General features: G+C 30.5%; 1 protein-coding gene across 1 annotated transcript in view; it reads right to left on the reverse strand.

The window, feature by feature from the left end:
• Ptr (patched domain-containing protein) overlaps positions 1-19,541 on the reverse strand; it is a 37,439-nt gene that overhangs the window by 5,906 nt on the left and 11,992 nt on the right. The window contains exons 2-6 of the mRNA XM_015513938.2: positions 15,395-15,673; positions 14,218-14,617; positions 11,089-11,432; positions 5,986-6,186; positions 5,546-5,677 (exon numbers count right to left, since the gene is read on the reverse strand). Coding sequence (XP_015369424.1) covers positions 5,546-5,677; positions 5,986-6,186; positions 11,089-11,432; positions 14,218-14,617; positions 15,395-15,671 — 1,354 coding nt within the window. The 5' untranslated portion in view covers positions 15,672-15,673. The remainder of the gene's footprint in view (positions 1-5,545; positions 5,678-5,985; positions 6,187-11,088; positions 11,433-14,217; positions 14,618-15,394; positions 15,674-19,541) is intronic.

Consider the following 19,541-nt stretch of genomic DNA (forward strand, 5'->3'; position numbering starts at 1 on the left):
ATATTCAACAATCATAATACAATAATTCGTACTATTTGTTTACCGGTTGTCCAGTGGACGTTTATCGCACCTGAGCCCGTGTGCCGCGCTACGATTAAGTATACCGACGACGCCGGGACAAATGTCGTCCTCCAACAGAACTTCAGCGGTCAATGGCAGCCGCTGGGTTTTTTCTCGAAAAAGTTATCTCCCGCCGAACAAATAAGATACAGCGCGTACGATGACGCAGAGAATCTTCTCGCCGCGTATTTTAATTGTTCGGATTGTTACGCGGGCAGCGCGTGCAGTTTTCTATACTCGTTATATACGGTCAAGCCCAGGGCGCTTTCCGCGCGCCGCCGTTCGTCTCATCGAATTGAGGTATTGCTGCAGGCCAGACACATGGATCGAGAAACACGCGATGATATGGACCCGAGCCGAACGGTGCCGACGCGCCAAAATACACAAACACATCACGACGTGCAGTATCACACGGAGCGACGCTTCGATCACATTCAACTTGACTATTGATTGGGCCGCTACCTGAACCGTCCAACGGATATATTAAACGTTGTCGACCGATTCACGGGCAAATGTGCACTTTTGATCACCTTTTCAGCATCATTCAGCACATTCGAACATCGCCGTATCACCCTCATGCCAACGGAATGGTATAGTACGTTTTCACCGCACGCCGCGCACGAATCGCCGCTGCAGTGCACTTCAGCCAAAAACTGTTTATCGTATACTACTCGCGCTGCGCAACAGTCAAAGCTCCCGGCGTCGAACAACATTCAGCCGAGTTGGTATATGGCACCATCATGCTCAGACTCCCAGGCGAGTACTCTTTCACCCCACTCAACCCGAGCCATGATCCCCGAGCTGGTAGCTGCGTAGCGAGACTCCGCGAGACAGCTCGGATACTCGACGCACTACGTTCGTGTCTTGCAGAGCCGGGTCAGTCATGACGTTTTTGTCCAGATCGACGAGATCAGACCACCGCTCCCACCACGTTACGAGGGCCCACTGGTCGTACTCATCGAACTCTGGGAGAAGACGTTATTCAAATTTCAAGGTGCAATGCGACCTGTCCGGCTGTCCATCACGGCGCCGATTGCCACGCCGATCGACTCAAACCAGCGTCATTCATCGTTACGGGAGCATCCACTTACCGACCATCACACGTGTACCTACGCAGTCCAACCGAATTTTGCACCGTCCTTTTTGTCGTTGTATATTCGCGTTACTGACCGACGCACCTGTTCAGTCGCGCACGGCTTTTATTCTGTTTCGCTACCGAACTCGCGCGAGCACGTTTTTTTCGCCGGGCTCGACGTAACCTTTTCGTGCATCGATTTTGTATTCGCATTTTTGTCGGCTAACTCGTTTAAGTTTCTATTGTCGCCCGATCGTCTGTGTGCTACTTTTATTAATCCGCTCACACACACCTGGTGATTGGTGTTCTCAAGCTGTATACTCACAATATCGCGAATGTGTTATCGAAATTTGTTGTTTGTTTAAGAAAAAGTGTTTCTGTCGACACACTGCTCGTGTCCAACACCCGTATGTTTGCCCGCGTGCTGTTCTACTTCTGTTCGGAGTCGAACGATAAGTTTTGTAAGTGTAGCGCCGTGTGATTATGCTTATCAAATAATCTACGATGATGATCGACGGGCGTTATTAACTGATAATCGGAATATATAATATTATAAAAAAACGAGTGAGAGTAACAATATATCAAAATGTCTATACGCGCGACCTTCGACGTCCAGAATAATTCGCTAAAAAAAAATCAATTGATTATGCGCACATCAATTCCTATAAATATTTTTAGACAAGTATTAAATAAAATATTTCAAACGAATAGGTAATTACTATGACCTGCCATTAAAAATAATCTGCCACTGGCCCCGTAAAACCTCCCGCCAGCGACGGATACCGTCTAGTCCGCAAGCAGATCTTAAAACAAATTAACCATCTAAGATAACATAAACTGTCGATTTACCGAAAATTACTTTTTGCATATGGATCCATGCAAATTCGAAAATTCTTTTAATGTAGGGTAGATAAAATTTTAAATAATGTTAAAGAAGATTCCAATTTAAAAACATTTTGAAGAAATAAATTCAGAATTGCTACTTTTTGTTTTTTTTTTCGGTTTCGACTCTCAAATTCTCAGTATTATTTCATTAATAGGTTCTAGTTTTTGAAGAATATATATTTGATTAAGATAGATTAAGGTTCTGGTAAGAAAACATCATTAATTAAAATTTCCAAAATTTTTTTTATGTATAAATTGAATAATAATATCTATACTAGATCAACATAAAACAGAAATAGAAACGACCATCATTTAAAATTTAAGGTTTTTTTTAAGAAATAACCGATTTCAAGCAAACATAATATTTGTCTATATCAAAATCTATAATCTCCAGGGTCACAGAGCTAGAAATGAAATTTTAATAATCATTACCTATTGCTAACCGAATACATTTTTTATTTGTACTTATTGATTCCGGTAGGTTCTGACTCTCAATATTCTATAGGTTTTAAGATTATAGAACCGATTATATTCCCTGGATTTAATAAATCTCAAATTGTTCTGAATATAATTATTTGTATTGTGACTAAAAGTTCAGAAAAAAATATGTATTTCTGTAAAGAAACATCAAATTTTAAAACTCGATTTAGTATTTATCACGGTCTACATTAATTATCCTGTCAACAATTATAAATTTTGTTTAAAAATCAAAAGGTGTATACTTATTATATAAATTATAACAATATTATAATTTACCTAACCACACAAAAATTTTAATTACTTGAAGTGTCTCTGAAAAATTATTGGATTTTTGAGGTCCTTCGTATTATGCACCTATAACGGGAGTAGGAACGTATGGAACAAACATCGTGTCGGTTTATTAATAATATAAGGTAGTTCTGTTCGATATTACCACCAAGGTTACCACGTACAAACCCTAAATGATATACATATTATAACACCATGCATTAAAAATGATTGCATTTTTTTTTGGTACCTAACTGTTAATTTGTTTTTCTTTTTGCGCGATCGTCAAATCAAAGAATCGATCGGTTTACATCCGCTCGATCGCGACTTTCTTCGGTCATCGCACTAAACGCGTGTCGTGCATTTCAAGGCCAAACGCATATATATGTACGTAGGTAGTCGTCGAAGACTTAATAGGTGTAATATATGTAACGGTATATATACCATATATATTATAAATTAATAAAAATATATTATACTTTTGAGCTTCGGTAAGCATACTATCAACCAAACCGCAACTTCATGGTCACTGCACTGTATTAAGTCATATAATATTATAGCCATATAGGTCCTACCGAGTACCCACCATGGACAGTATTACAGTAAGCAATATTGTTAAATTTATTTGTATTATTATAGTTGTAAGTTGAATGAAAATATATTTTATAAATACCGATTAAAAAAGTAACGAATAAACAAAAAATCTTTATACACCTAGGTATTATACAATTAAAGGAGGAGGGAATTTGTTTACACAGAGTAGCTAAATCCTAAATACACATTATTTATGTAATTATTACTTTAGTAGGTATTATTGTTGAAAATTTTAACTCATATAGTATAGGTACTAATTATAATTGTAGACTGCAATGGTTCCTTATAATAATTATGTTTCAATATTTCACTGAATATTATATAAGGTATATCAATATGTTTTACCTCATTTAAATAACTAAAAAAAAAAATTGCGATATTTTTTACTATTTATTTTTTGTCTAGATGAAAAAACCCATTGACAACTATTGAACATCTTTTATGTTATACGGTAATATAATTGCCGTAAAATGTTATTAAAATATATACAGCCTGCAGCTCAATGCAGCCCACTCAAAATACTATCGTCTATGCATAATTGAATAATTTAAATTTGTAGGTTTATGTAGGTATACTATGTTATATTTTTATGCTTATATACGTTATAATATTATGTTACGGCTGGTACACACTTAATTTAAATTTTGAAAATTATTGATGATTCATATAAAGCATATCACATTTTAAATTTTAAACTTAAAAAAAAAATAATAAACAATTTTATATTGAAATATACTAATATTATAAATTGAATAGAGTCATCAAACCGGTTAACTGCCTTTAATAACAACAGGTTAGTGAACCTAAATTCGGACTATTCTGTGAAAAAAAATAAGGTCAAAATGCATAAACAACATTTTTTCTCAATTGTTTTTAATTTCTATTGTATGGTGGATAATCACTTAATAAATTCCTTTTTTTCCACATACAATAACAAATTGTAGTAAAGAAATCATACATGAAAAAAGGACTTGGAAATCATAAAAAGAGCTATATAGCTATATAGGTAAGTGCTAAAAATCAAATAAATGTTAATAGTGTTATACATTAATTATTGTTGGAATGTTTGTGACAAAAATTATACAGGAATACAAACTGAAGGGTGGTATATGAATAATGTATCGGTAAAATAAAGAGAAAGGAGTTTGAAAGTTAATACAAAGTAAAAGGAAAAGACAAAATAATCTCAATATGACCGTACACATTTTCAAATTCAAAACTATGAATTCACACTACTTGTCATTCGCGTATAGGGGTATAACGTATATAAATAAAAATTTTCGGATTGAGTTTATGATATGAAATCTATTATTAACGGTAAATATAAATACAATTTAGCTACTATAGCTATTATTATTTATTAAATAAATAAATTGAACGGTGCTCGGGTAAAAGAGAATACCTAAATCAATTAGGATAGTTTTCAATTATTACCTAAATATACCTATAGGTACTGTAGAAAAAAAAATGTTTACTCAGTTTTTATATGAAAAATATTTTATTTTTGTATTTTTTTCTTAATCTCGATGATTTACAAAAATCGAAAAACCCTTACAGTTAATACAGAAATGAAACGCTATTCCCGTTTCTTGAAAAAAGTAGCGATCTTAACTTTCACATTATTTACTCACACTCACAGTCCATAATAATGTCTAGTCTAATTTATAGCTGTTAGTATTTATCAATATTCAATTTGGTAAAATAATCGTTAGTGATCTATAATTTAACGATGACACTAATTATTATTTCATAAACTATTAACGTTTTTAGAAATATTTTTTTTTACATGATTTTTTACTTTTTTGGAGAAAATAATATTTTTATATGGAATATGAAATTAAGATTGTATGTTGTCTTTTGAAAGAGTAAGATTAACACTCAAATTATGTAACCGATAAAAAAAAATCGTGAAAAATGTTGATAGGCAACGACTTAAAAACATTTCAAAAGAAATATTTTCAAAAACGTTAGTATTTTCTGAAATATTTTTATAACTGAAATATATAATCCCCCCCCCGGTGTTTTATTGTTGTGGGTATAATATTTCAATGAATGCGACACACAAGTCGAACGAAGTTTGACTTCGAAGTGTAGAGTACAGGAAAGAACGTTGTGTTACGTCGGTATCACTCCTATAGACCTGAATATCAAATAATAATAATACCTATATCATGTTTTATTTACCTGACATCGACACCGGTTTGACTTTAATGCACGTGATGGAGTGACGGTTACTGTGCTCTGCGTATCCGGCGATGGCCATGCATGCGGAAAAGAACGTCAGGTGCCATACGAATATAAAACAAACGGCAAATCCTGCGAAGAAAAGAATGTCGACGTATATCATAATCATAATGTTATTATGACACCGAACGGACAAATGTATTATCGTATAATAATAATAATATTATGAGAACAAACCAGGGGCGTAGTATATGATAAATCGATGAAAGTAATAAGTATATTAATTATAGTGCTATATTGTTGTAGATATTTAACGTATAGTCAAACAATTAATATTCTTTCTTTTAAAAAAGGCTGAGCACGCCCCAACGCGACTCACTGTTGTCTTGTTGTACTTATGTCTAATAATATAATTTAAAAAAAAACAAATAGGTACCTACCCGAATACAGGCAGAATATTTGTATGGCCGGGAACGGGCTGAATTTCCCGATGCAGAAGCTCACTATGTCCGTGACCGAAGTGATGGTAATTGATACGGCGGCATCGGACAGCGTTCTCGCCAATCTTTCGGGCACGTCCATGGTGACGGGCGTTCGTCGCCACGCGGCTAACATGACGAACGTATCGTCGATGCCAATACCTGAAAAGTGCGATACGGATATTATCAATACACGTGAGTTGAGTTAATCATCAGCGTAGGTACTTACACAATATATAGGTACAATACGTCATATAGCGTCATAATTAATATACAATATCACAACATTTATATAATAGGTATATATTTATAATGTATATAGTAAGTACTTACGTCATACATTGTATAATATACGACGTATAGTTCATAACCGATTTAAATTATTTAAAAACAAGAAAAATGATTTATTTTTAAAAATACGATTTAACGCACTCAACCAGCTCATAATTTTTATAGGGTAATAAAATTATTATTTTAAAAATAAATGTTGACAATTTTCTGTATACCTACCACCTACGCTACAGCTATCAACACTCTGTCTATAACATAATAACTGCAATGCACAGTTCAAACCACAATAATATATCTATTTATCAATTTATGAGATACTGTTGCCGCGGGTAGAATACACATATAAGCATATCGTATTTTAATGTTTTATCACTAACTTCTTGAAGGCAACATACACAATAATTCTGTGTCCTCACCCCTAACAAATACCGATTACCTAGTTTTTAATAATATTCTAATAATATCAAAAATATGGTGTTCGTCAATTGCACCGGAGCATTTGACAATGACACAGACTGTCTTGGTTAGTTTTAATTTTTATAATAATTATATTACATTATAATATATTAGTTAAATATTAATTTATATTATTATTAATATTATATTTATTTATATTAATTATATTATTTTTATAATAATTTGTACAACAATAAACAAAAATATATGCATTACACACAAATTAAACAATTTATAATCTAAAAGTCGATGACTGTAAAAGTTTTAAAACATTTGATATAAAAGTGACTTATCTGGAAACATCAGCTTCATCATATTGTGAGGCAATTAAAAATATGTCGAACAAATGGTCAAATATCATATTTCATTACACACGTAAAAACCATAGTTGTAAAACTTATTTGTAAGTTCCTTATTTACCAAATACACAACAATGCTAATCTTTTAGTTTTGTAATCAATGGAAATAATATAGGTATTACACATGTTTATTGTTTATATAATAATAATGTATTTAAGAATTGATCGGTGCAATTGACGTATACAATTTATAACATTGAAGTATCGATCGGCGCAATTTATGTATACCTTTTTCCTATCCCATAATTTTTATTTGTTTACCTGTGATTTACGGCGCAATTGATATAGGTATTAGGTATGCTCCAAAAATATACTACGGAAAAACCTCTCTATACCTGAATTTTATGTTTAGAAGATAATTTATTAGGCATAAAACTAATCCCAGATCTACACTAAGTGCATCATCGAATTAATTCGACTAGATATAAGCCATAATGCCTGTTTAAAATTTTGTTAATCGATACAAATATTATAATGTACAACAACTAATAAATTATAATATACTTGAAAAAAATCGTATGTGTTGATGAGATAAAAAAATAAATATTTACATGCCGGAAACTGGATAGGATAGATATGTACAGAGACTATAGCCTGAAGGTAAATAATTTTAACTGATTAGAACAAAATAAACAATATGTAATTTTAATTATTGTTAAAAAGTATACTACTCACTCTGTAAAAAGTGAAAATTGACTGTATGTACCTATTGTACCTATAGATAATAATATATGTGCGCATGTCTGAGAATGTGTGTCAAATAAATGGTGCCGCGAACGACAACGGAATGGCTAATAATTGCATGTTGGATTATTCGTAGTCACATGCTATTCTTTTATTATTATTTTTAGTTGATTTTACATTGTTGTATGTTCCAAAAATTAAAAAATGTATTTCATATTAAAATATGTATCAATAATCAGTACATTGGGCAACTTTATATGCATTTCAAATAGACAGATTGTCTGCATTAAGTTATTGAAAATATCAGTAAAGAAATTTGTTTTCAAACCTTTAGCTATGAGTGTGTCATACGTGATACTTAACTTCATTTAATTTTTTTAAATATCGTTAAGAAATAACATATTCATTTTTAATCTTATAAAATTAAATAAAGAATACAACTAATTGTATTAAAGCTAAGATAATTAATATAGATTCATAGATGATAAATATAATATTAAAATATAGTCTACTAGTAGGTATACCCATCATAATAAAATCAGCTGTAATCCACCTAAAGTTGTGTTTTAAAAACTTTTTCACATGAAACGTTAATCATCAAAAGTAGCTTAATAGATTCAGTTTTCACAATTTTGTGGTAATTATGCATGAGAAAATAACATATAATTTATATTATTTATAACCACATATTAAGAACACGGGAAATTAAGTTAAATCTATACTTACCTATTTTTTATGGTACCGATTAACCCAGTGATTACAGAAACAAACATATAAGCTAGGTAATTAAAATGTATTCCGTTGAACTTCTAACGTCTTCCGTTATACTTGAACTACATATAATTTTGCAGAGATTTAAGAAAAATTAGGTACTAAGTCGTAACTCGTATAAGTGCCAACATAATTATATTATTATTTATTAAGATTTATTTAAATTAATATGTAAAGACGGCTAAAAGTCTTTTAAAATTGTATAGATTAACCTAACCTATACGCTCTATACAGATAAGAATGCCATCTCATTGAAACAGTTTCATGGATGGTTAATAAAGATTTTTTTTTAATAATCCCGCGGCAACTAAGGCCTTTGGGAAGGGGGTAGTACTGTAGGTTGGTTTTACACTTGGGTGAGAGATTTGGCAGAATTTCTATTGGGGCACCCGTAGGTTTCTGCCATGACCCGGAGTGGGGGATGGCGGCACTTGTTCTCCGGACACCGTGACTTGCCCGGAGAAAAATGCCGCCCGATGGTCGAGGATCGAACCCGGTCCTGCTGAGCCATATCCGACGTGGTAGACCACTCGGCCACCTCGTCCCCTTAATAAAGATTAATTTGTATCATAATAGTCAACCATCAATTACTTTTTATTAAATTTATTGCATACCTATTACCTACATCATTAAAAAAAAAAATAACAAACAATCAATATTATCTTGTGTATATATTTTAAATCGATAGAAATTCTGTGGATTTGTGCTGAATATAATTGAATATCCGGTTTTTTTTTACTTAGTTGGTTATAAAAAATAAAAACTAGTAGGATTTCTATCTTGAGATAATCAGTTCTTATAGGTACCAATTTATTGTTTTAGAATTCTCATTTCTACATACTTAATAATATACACGGGCCATAAATTATTGTACTTATTAAATAGGATTAAATAAAAATATAGGTATAGGTTACTCAAGAGACTTACGCATCATATATAAGCATATATTTTAGCCACAGGGCCACGACTTAAATGGTTATTATTGCTGCCTTAGTATGTGAGGAGTGTGAGTCCCCAAGGTAGGCTGCGGGGAGGACAAAGCCCTGCACTTACATGGTCAATGTTTTTTATTAAAAAATGGATTAAAATCTTTAAAATAATAATGATTCAGAGTTAATTGTAAATTTTTAGTGATAAAGTATAAAATGTTGTTATAATTTTTAAATACAAAGTTAAATGCATAAAAAAATATGGTAATGGGAAAAAAAGGCAATTGAAAAAAAAGCAACGGAAAAAAGCAGTGAAAAAAAAGCAAAAGGAAAAAAAAGCAAATGAAAAAAAAACAAAAGGAAAAAAATGCAAGACCCATTTTTGTTTTTCAAAAATATTTAAAAACTCAACTAACTTTATTTAATCAGTGAGAAGCCTAATGATTATTTTTTTAAATCATTTAGTACTAGCAAACTATTTAAAAAAGGTTCCGGCTTTAAGTATAATATGTAGTAGTTGCCTATTTAAAAACAATTTAATTAAAACCTTGGATATGTAATTGTGATTTATTATTATTGTGTTAAAGCCTGTCTTCCTTTATAAACTGTGGATGCTCGTCGAAACTCGTGCGGCTTTCCCCGACAACCGACTCGAAACCACGAGACACTAATCAAGTGATTATTTGCGATTAAATACCTCCTATATATGTGGGACTATAAAAAAATGCCAAAATCATATTTCAAACTTATCTTATAATGATTCAAGGACAGATGATGGATAAATAGGAAATTTAGGTTTTCGGGTTTTCAATAATTGATAAAATATCAACAATAATATTATATCGGAATTTTGCTATAATATGTTAGTACGCCTTGTTATGCTGTGTTCTCGACTGTTCTCTTATTTTACCAGAAACAATGGAAATAATTAAATCTAACAAAAAATTTGTCTTGATCTACCAAATTTTTTATTAGCTATATCTCATACCATAAGGCTTATATTATAAATTATATTATGATACATTATTTATGTTTTATATTGACGCAATATTGATGCAATATGCATTTAGTTTTATATTTTTAGTTAAATTTTAAATTATTAGTTTATATTTTTTTCATTTGCTTTTTTTTATTTGTGCTTTTATTTTATTTGCTTTTTTTTTCTTTTGCTTTTTTTTCATTGCTTTTTTCCGTTGCTTTTTTTTCCTAGATTCAAAAATATGTACTCGTTTGATTTTATACTATAACGTTAAAAATTATGTAACTATATAGGTAGAGTTAAAATGTGGATTCACCCTCCAACATCACATATCGCACTAGAAAACCGTCTGGGTTACCTGTGGACTTTGATGATTCGGAATCTCTGTGACCCATATAAATTCTTGTTGCCAACACAGCATATGCAATTTTGTTGTAATAATACCTATCGTTCTTTGTTCTAAGACAGTGATCAAACTCGATACGGCCAAAAATATTGCGTCGATACAGAAATTATATTTTACAAGATAATAATAACTCATAGATAGTACCCGTTCAATATTATTTATATTTTATTAATATTCGTTGGTACTCACTGCACATGAGGAACGGCGACACGAAGTTGATACCGATGAACGGTATGCCGACGTAAACGGCACATCCAAACGCGGCGATCGTGGCCATTGCAGCCGAAACGTTGCCCATGAGCCCGAGCAAGGGTTTGCTGCGCACCCAGTCGGTCATCATGCACGTCACCACTGAGAAGACGGCCATCAGGATGAACGCGGATGAGAAGTACGGTACCACCGTTCTGGTGTTGTTCTCCAGTTCGATGTCCAACGTCCTTGACCCAAAACGAGCCGTAGATATGTGACTGAACCGTCCAGTGTCTTCGGCCGTTCCGACCGCGTCCAAGAACGCCTCTTCCCACACCGAACCCCTGTCGAAAACCCAAGTCACTCGTTATCGTCATGTTTCAATAACGATATAGGTACGCATCGTATTTTAATTGTCACACTCAGATCCGTACCAACTATCGTTAATTAAATAACTGTAGCTATATCGGTAATCTCGATCCATTAAATATTTAAAATAAAATATGAAATATGTTTTTAATTATATACGGCTCTTAATAGGATACAATTATTGCATGATATACAATAGTATGTGCTATATGATGTTGATATTATATAGGTACAGTAAAATGTTATGATTTTGTTCGTCAAAATTTTGCAATACATATACCTAATATTAATAATAATATTATGTATTGTCGAACGAATTATTGATCTTATTTTTACAACTTAAAATGTATAGGGACGTATAATTGCGTTTGGAAGAGCTCTTTGAACTCATTTAAACTGAAATTTTCTAAAATGTACTTTCTAATTTCAAATGATTTTGAAAAACATTTGTTTTAGAATATAGATATAAGTTAAAATGTGAAAGTTAAGATCTTGTATAGGTCATAATATTATATCAGTGAGAGTTTTATATAGGTTTTTTCCTTGGTAAATATAAGGCATTACAAAACTACGAAATTAAATAATCTATCTTGATGTCTTACGAATCCAAAGAACACACTGTTACTATGACGTATTTTTAAGTGCATATACTATGATTTTAAATTCATTAAAAATAACAATAGTTTTGATCATGATTCATGATTAATCGGGACAATCGGGTATTAACGACTGAGGAATTACATAAAAATATTGAACCGTATGGAGTAGGTATTTTTAACAGACAACAAAGTGCACGGCGATCAGCTATAGTAATTCATAATACTAAAAAATATCCAACTAACATTTTTAAATCTATAATAAGAAAATAAGAAAAATATAAATAGGTATCGACACTATGGAGTAAATTTGACAGATTATATTATCATTTATATCATTATATTAAATTTGTGGTTTCGCATGTGGTCGATTTAATGATATTGGTGTTAATAACCTCGAAATGAATATTAATATTGATTAAAGTACTCTTATAGACTATAGCATAGGTATACTCGTATACTATACCTAGATAAAAAACAACCCAACTTTTAACCCTTTGCCGACCAACGGGACTTTTGAGTCCGCTGTGTATTTTGTCCATTTAAACATAGGTAAAATAAATTAAGTACTATCTGACCATAGTGACTTATAAGTCACTTCATTTTTAATCAATAATGTTCCCGAAAATTTTCTGTGAAATCAATAGATAGCGTTAAATACATCACATAACAAAATAAATATAGTTTAGCCCATAAAATAAATATCGATATTTATATAAATAGCCACAGCGCGAACCAGTATAGATAAGCAATGGGTTTTATTATTATTCTTTTCGTTATAATCCCGAGAAACAGAACGTACCATTGAATATCATTATTATTGTGTATAAATATGTGTTTATTGACAATAATCACAACGGACTTTGAAGTCCCTATGGTCTATTGCGACATTTTTATAGTTTTGACGAATATTCTCAGTCAAGCACTCGCGCGCCAAGTATATTGTTTATACGCATGCTATTTTTTTCGCTCTTGAGTGTTGTTTGTTCATTTATTAATTATTATTTACTCGTTAATTTTTTTAATTTATTTAATTGGTGAAATGACTATAAAACTATAAAATGTCCTACTGTAGTTAATGATTATAATAAATACATGGGGGGAGTAGACAAAGCAGATCAATTACGAGCTCTATATAATATCAATAGAAAATCAAAAAAATGGTGGCATAGATTGTTTTGGGGTGTTATTGATATTATATTTGTCAATTCATTTGTTATTAATAACAAGCTTAGTGAATCAAAATTAACCGTTCTTCAGTTTCGAAGAGCAGTTGCCCAAGGACTAATAACACAAGGTAAATGTGGCCTAAAAAGAACAACGGATATATCTCCAGGGACTTCAAAAGGTAGACCATGTCTACAACCAAGAAGGGGCAAACAGTTGTTTTCAACAACTTCAGATGTGAGGTTAGGGAACTTAGGGGCCCACTGGTTACAATTTAGTAAAACAAGAGGTAGATGTGAAGTGTGCAGCAAAAATAATATAGAATCTAAACCATATACTAAATGTTCTACTTGTAATATTTTTTTTATGTTTAAATGAAAAGAAACCATGTTTTAATGAATATCATTCAAAATAATGTGTTCATTTTTAAAATTATAATTATTATTATTTTTTTTTGTACATTACTATTATGTTTATATATTTTTAATAAAAGTCTTATTATATGATAAATTATGAATTGAACATTTATAATATTAAACATAGTAACCACTCAATGTTCTTAATATTAGTCTGCTATATAAAAAAATTGACCATTTAGTTTTTGATACTATAACTATTTTTTTTAAGTTTATATTGTTGTTAATTTGAAACATGAATTATATACATATTTAAATGGTCATTATAATTTTAATTAATTAATTAATTAAATTTTAACTAATTACTTATTATTATTACTTATTTATCATAGGGAATAAGAAAATAGTAGTGTCGTAACTGACCATAGGGACTTTTAAGTATAGTCCTTAAATGACCAATGGGACTTATTTGTCCCACTCCTTAAAAAAATATTAAAAAACCTCCAATTTTAAATTTCTTAATTTCTAAATTCATCAAAAAAATAATAATTTATAAAGGTGCAAAAAAAAAATCAAATTTCTATCACCATTTAATGTTGGTCTACAAAGGGTTAATTAAATTACGTATACCTAACTGTTACCTTTCATCTTGTGCTTTGGTATCGGCTGTAATGAAGTAAACCAGTTGTAACGCCGGTACTCTTGTAATCAACCCGTCCTCGTCCATTTCAGTACCTCCGAAGTAAACAGGAAACGTATGTGCGTCCCACGTAACTGGATTGAACATGATAGGAAACGTCAGCTTCAAGCTACCATTGACCACGTCGTTCATCACGTAGTCTAGATTTAAGATGTCATTCGGGAAACACTGGTCTATCCATCGAGCACATATATCGTCATACTTATACACAGTGTTTTCTGGACCCCAAGTGATCGTCGCATTTCTGATGATATCGTCGAGTATTCGTAGTTCTTTCCATATTTCAACTGATAACATGGTGTCGCCTTTTTTAGGTATAACAATAACTCGACCGAATCGACCTACAATATAATAATATGATAATGAATTATAGAGATAATATAATACAAATAAAATATCTTTTATTTTGGTTTAACATAACTATTATACAGATATTAAATCTCTATTTACCACACTCACACACCCGCATGTGTTGTTTCCGTCTTACAAACGTACAACATAATATAACAAAAAGCGGGTAAGTCCTGAATGTCGCTCTGCTGTACAGTAGGTTATTGTAATAGATGGGATTAAATTTGAATGCAATGATAGGTATCATTGTATACTAAAAATGATTCTGAACGGAGATGATTTGTCAGTCTAGGATATATTATATTTAAATATTGTCATATATTCTATTTTGAAACTAATAAATTATTTTTCAATAAGGACGCATTTTTAATAAGGCATGGTTATACTTTACACTCTACAGACTTATTCTATATATTAGCATTCTACACTTGCAGTGTTAATAAATTCTGAATTAATGAAATACTATTTTGTTATTATTAAACAACAATTGTAATTACTAATTATAAATGATTTTTTATGGATTAAATAAATTATTATTTTTATTACTCGCTACCTACCTAAGCACACTCGTTAATAATTAAAACATACTTTTGAACACTTAATTACATTGGGGTGAGGTTAATTATGAAAAGTAAACAAACAAACAACTATGTAATTAAAAATATGTATAAAACGGCGATTTCCATTTAAGTTCTTATGTCACTATTGCCTTGCATTATATCATATAATCATATTTAAATTATAAAAACATTATATCATCTCTGTACCGGGTCTGGTTATCCGTGTCGGATTGAAAAGCGACGAATAGTTCATCTTAAAGTAGGTCTCAACAATCGCCCGCTCAGTCTTTCCAGGTCCTTGTTCGGGACTGAACAGATATTCAGGATCGATTTCGAACTTAACTCGTTGAAATCCGGTGATGCAGATGGCTGTCAAAAATACGGGTACCATAAGAAAGTACCCTGGATGTTTGGCGACCACTAGGCCGAGTCTGTAAAATGCTTTCGTCAGCCATTTGTCGATACATTCTATGCCACAAGTCATGTCTGCAAGTAAAGATAAAAACCGTAATAAATTATTATTTATTAATACATAACATCGTTATAACGGCAGACAACGCGTATCACGTGCATAAACGTCCGTTTCGCGTTTAATGCGACTGTGTCTCTTTATTTGGTTTCATAATGGATAAGATGTCAAAAAAAAAAATGATCGCAACGCAGTGATTAATTCTAATTTAAAACAATGATATTATGTGATCTTATCGTAAACAATGCATGTGTATATATACGTATGTGTTATATACATGAGTTGTAAACAGTTGTTATATAGGAGTATATACTATATAGGCAAAAGCGACGAACGGGCAAGGTCTCTATCAGTATACCTATTACCTACACGTCTGTAGATTTCATTCCACGTTGCCGAACGACCACTAGTACCGTTACAGTTTATAATTCTATTTAAGTGTCTGCACTTTAATCACCATTAATAACACTTAGCGGAGTTTTTTGATCAGAATGCCAATGGTCACGTGTTAACATCACAGATATTTTAAATCCATATTATATTTAACAATATAATATTAATAACATCATTGATTATAAATACTATTTAGTATTTATAATCAATGATAATATATTGTAATCATATCGGTTTTGTATAATCTTACAAGAAAATAAAATATTATAATATAATATACTTAAATGAATAAAATTCAGTAAATAATTTATTGAACAAATATAAATAGTAAATAATAAAAGGAAGCGTTCTCATTCACCAAACGCATCATTTTAATAATTACTATTTTCATTGTTCCTTGAATAATTAGTGTTATCTAAGGATATCCTAGAATAATAATATTTTGGGTGAGTTAAACACAAAAACACGGAAATTATAATGCAAGAGTTTATGAGATTCAATTAGACAGTTAATTATATTCACTGGGAAAAAGGATTAAACGAAATCTAGGTCTCAGGTTCACAGTTTATTTTCTGTCGATAAACGCCAGACATCATGTACAGTATTATACTACTATGGACAGTGGCATAACTATGGGGTAGCGAGGGGTAGCGATCGTGACCCCAGACATTTTTATGGGGTCGCAAGAGTATCATTTTGTTACCCCAAAATTATTTATATAATTTAATAAAATCCGCGTCAGTGTGTATTTACTATTTATTTATATTTAAATAGTTATCAGGAAAAAAATACGTTATTTGTGTATTTTCGTGTTATAAAACTGTAAGTATAATGATTATTTTTAAATAATTTAGGAGGAAGTTATATGCGTATAAGTGGTATTCACCCATTATGCTTATTGGAAAAGGTGAAGCATATAAAAGTGTTCGCTACCCCAAACATTTGCTGCTAGTTACGCCACTGACTATTGAATTATAATTTAGTATAATAACCAATAAATGAACATAACACAATTGTCATAATCTATATTATTCTATCGGCTATCATATTTCGTCTATTATTAAATTATTTTAAGCATTTTAGCATTTATAAATTGTAGCCAATTAGGTATTTATAAAATATTGTATATTAACATCAAATATTGAACAAATTAGTTTTTTTTTTAAAATCATTTAAGTTATTCATGTCAATCACGGCTGTTTAAATCTAATCATGTATAAAATATTTATATATTGTACCTACTTAAGATGGTTTATGTCTAAATGATAAATAAAAATAAGCATTAAATAAGCATTTAAAGTCTAGATGAGTGCCTAGTTCCTATTGTTTGTGGTACGATATTGTATAAGTGCATTACAATAATTTTTTATGCACATTTCCGACGTCAATTCACTATTATGTGAACGCTAAATGTTAATGAAAATAAAAAATATATATATTCACGCGTTTTCTGGATTTTTGCAAGAACTTAATAATACGATGTTACCTAAATAGTATAGGTGCCTACTTCTGTCAGTAAATAAAACATTTTTTGTTCTTGTAATCATACAATAATTTTCATTATCTATTTTGATGTTGGATAATCAAATATAATAGAGTTGAAAATTAATTTTATTAATGATGATTGTGGTAAAGAGTCATTGTTCTGACATTTTTTTTCATGTTTAAGCATAATTTTAATTAAATGTTATTTACAAATATTTAATATTTAATTTTATCATAAAAATTAATAGTACCTATCTATATTTTAGTATATTATGAATAAAATAAAAATAATGCATACATACTTATAGTATGTAGGTAGTGAATATTATTACAGTTGTTTAATTACGACTATAGGTTTAACTGTAAAAATGATTAGTTAGAACCTAACCTATCTACAGAAACAAAATAATAAAATTGCTATAATTATTAACAAATTTTCATAGTGGTAGTTAATACGCTATATTCGTTATCATAATAATAGTGCAGAGAAATCAGAGTATTTTAGAACACAAATAATTGTATTAAAAATGAATAAATCATACAATTTTAATTAGGTGTTAACATTTTTTTAACTATTCCATATATTTTAAAATATAAAATAGTAAATTTCATCATTTTATAATATTAAATATACCTACATCATATTCGACATGTTATCAGACGAGTTTACCTGAAATATTAAAATTGCATCTACCTACATATATTATGTGTACATTTATAAGAGTGATATCAATATATTAAACTTATCAACTGCATAAATATAAAAATTATTTTAAACCTAATACCTAAAATCTAAATACACAAGGTATTTATTGTTTTGCAATCAGGCCCGTCGTAAGACATTTTCCGCCCTAAAGCGAATAAAAATAATGGTTAAATTTCTGTCTTTTTTGGAAATTTAATATTACAATTTGCCGCCTCAATTTTTTTAAATGTGGTGCCGCCCTAAAGCAACGCATCGCTTGCTTGTACCCTAGCGACGGGCCTGTTTGCAATTACTTATTTATAGAAATAATATTTAAATTGCACCAATCAACACTGTTTTAAAACTGAAATGTTTACTGTTAACTATTTACAAAATGATTTGTATGTAAAACAATAATTTAAAAACATTCACATGTAATAGTTTTATTATGTTGTATCATTTATAATCATATCATTTAATCATGAATTTATATTTACTTACAAATCATATAATATCCAGTGAAATTTTGACATGGATGTTTAAATAATTTAAAACAAATTGTATAAGTATAGCCGTTATTCAACAAAATGGTTTTTAGAACGTGTGAAAAACCATGTCATAAAAATAAAATATTTATAATCGTGAGAACTACTTGAGGTAGGGCAGTGTCCAAAGATCATAAAATGTTAAATTTTCTGACTGGGCTAAAAAGATAATCCTTTTTACCACAGACAAATTTATCCAATAAAATTATACACGGATTATTATACATTTTCATATATTTAAACCAATAATATGCTACATAATATTATTATAATAACTATATAATAATAATATATATATTATTATAACTCAATAAAAACACGTTTTGTGTGAAAAAACAGTAAATTATCCAACTAACGGTATTTTTAGATTTTGATAACTTTCGTTAGAGTAATTTGTATTTAAGTCATACCATTATAGTTGTGTAGATACATTAGTATTACTTTATAAAATTTGTCTTCTATTTTGAAAAACCGCGTCTTTTCTAAAGACACGCGTGCATGTGGCGAGCAACAATGCGACAGGTCATCTGCAAAATCCACAAACGTCTCTCGGAGGTGAACATTATATTATGTAGCATTTTCCTAAAATAAAATACGATTGTATGACGAACATAAAGCTTACGGTGCAACCGAAGTAAAACAACTTATAATATTACGTAAGTTACATTTTATTATTTCGGTACTATTTATAATTATTATGATATGCAGTTATTACGATAATTAAAAATTATTATGAACAGAGACTGCACCACCACAATTAGTGTGATAATTTTTTTT

Source organism: Diuraphis noxia, unplaced genomic scaffold (genome assembly GCF_037042655.1).
Source record: "Diuraphis noxia isolate RWA-SAM2 unplaced genomic scaffold, SU_Dnox_SAM2 contig0003, whole genome shotgun sequence".
NCBI lineage: Eukaryota > Metazoa > Arthropoda > Insecta > Hemiptera > Aphididae > Diuraphis > Diuraphis noxia.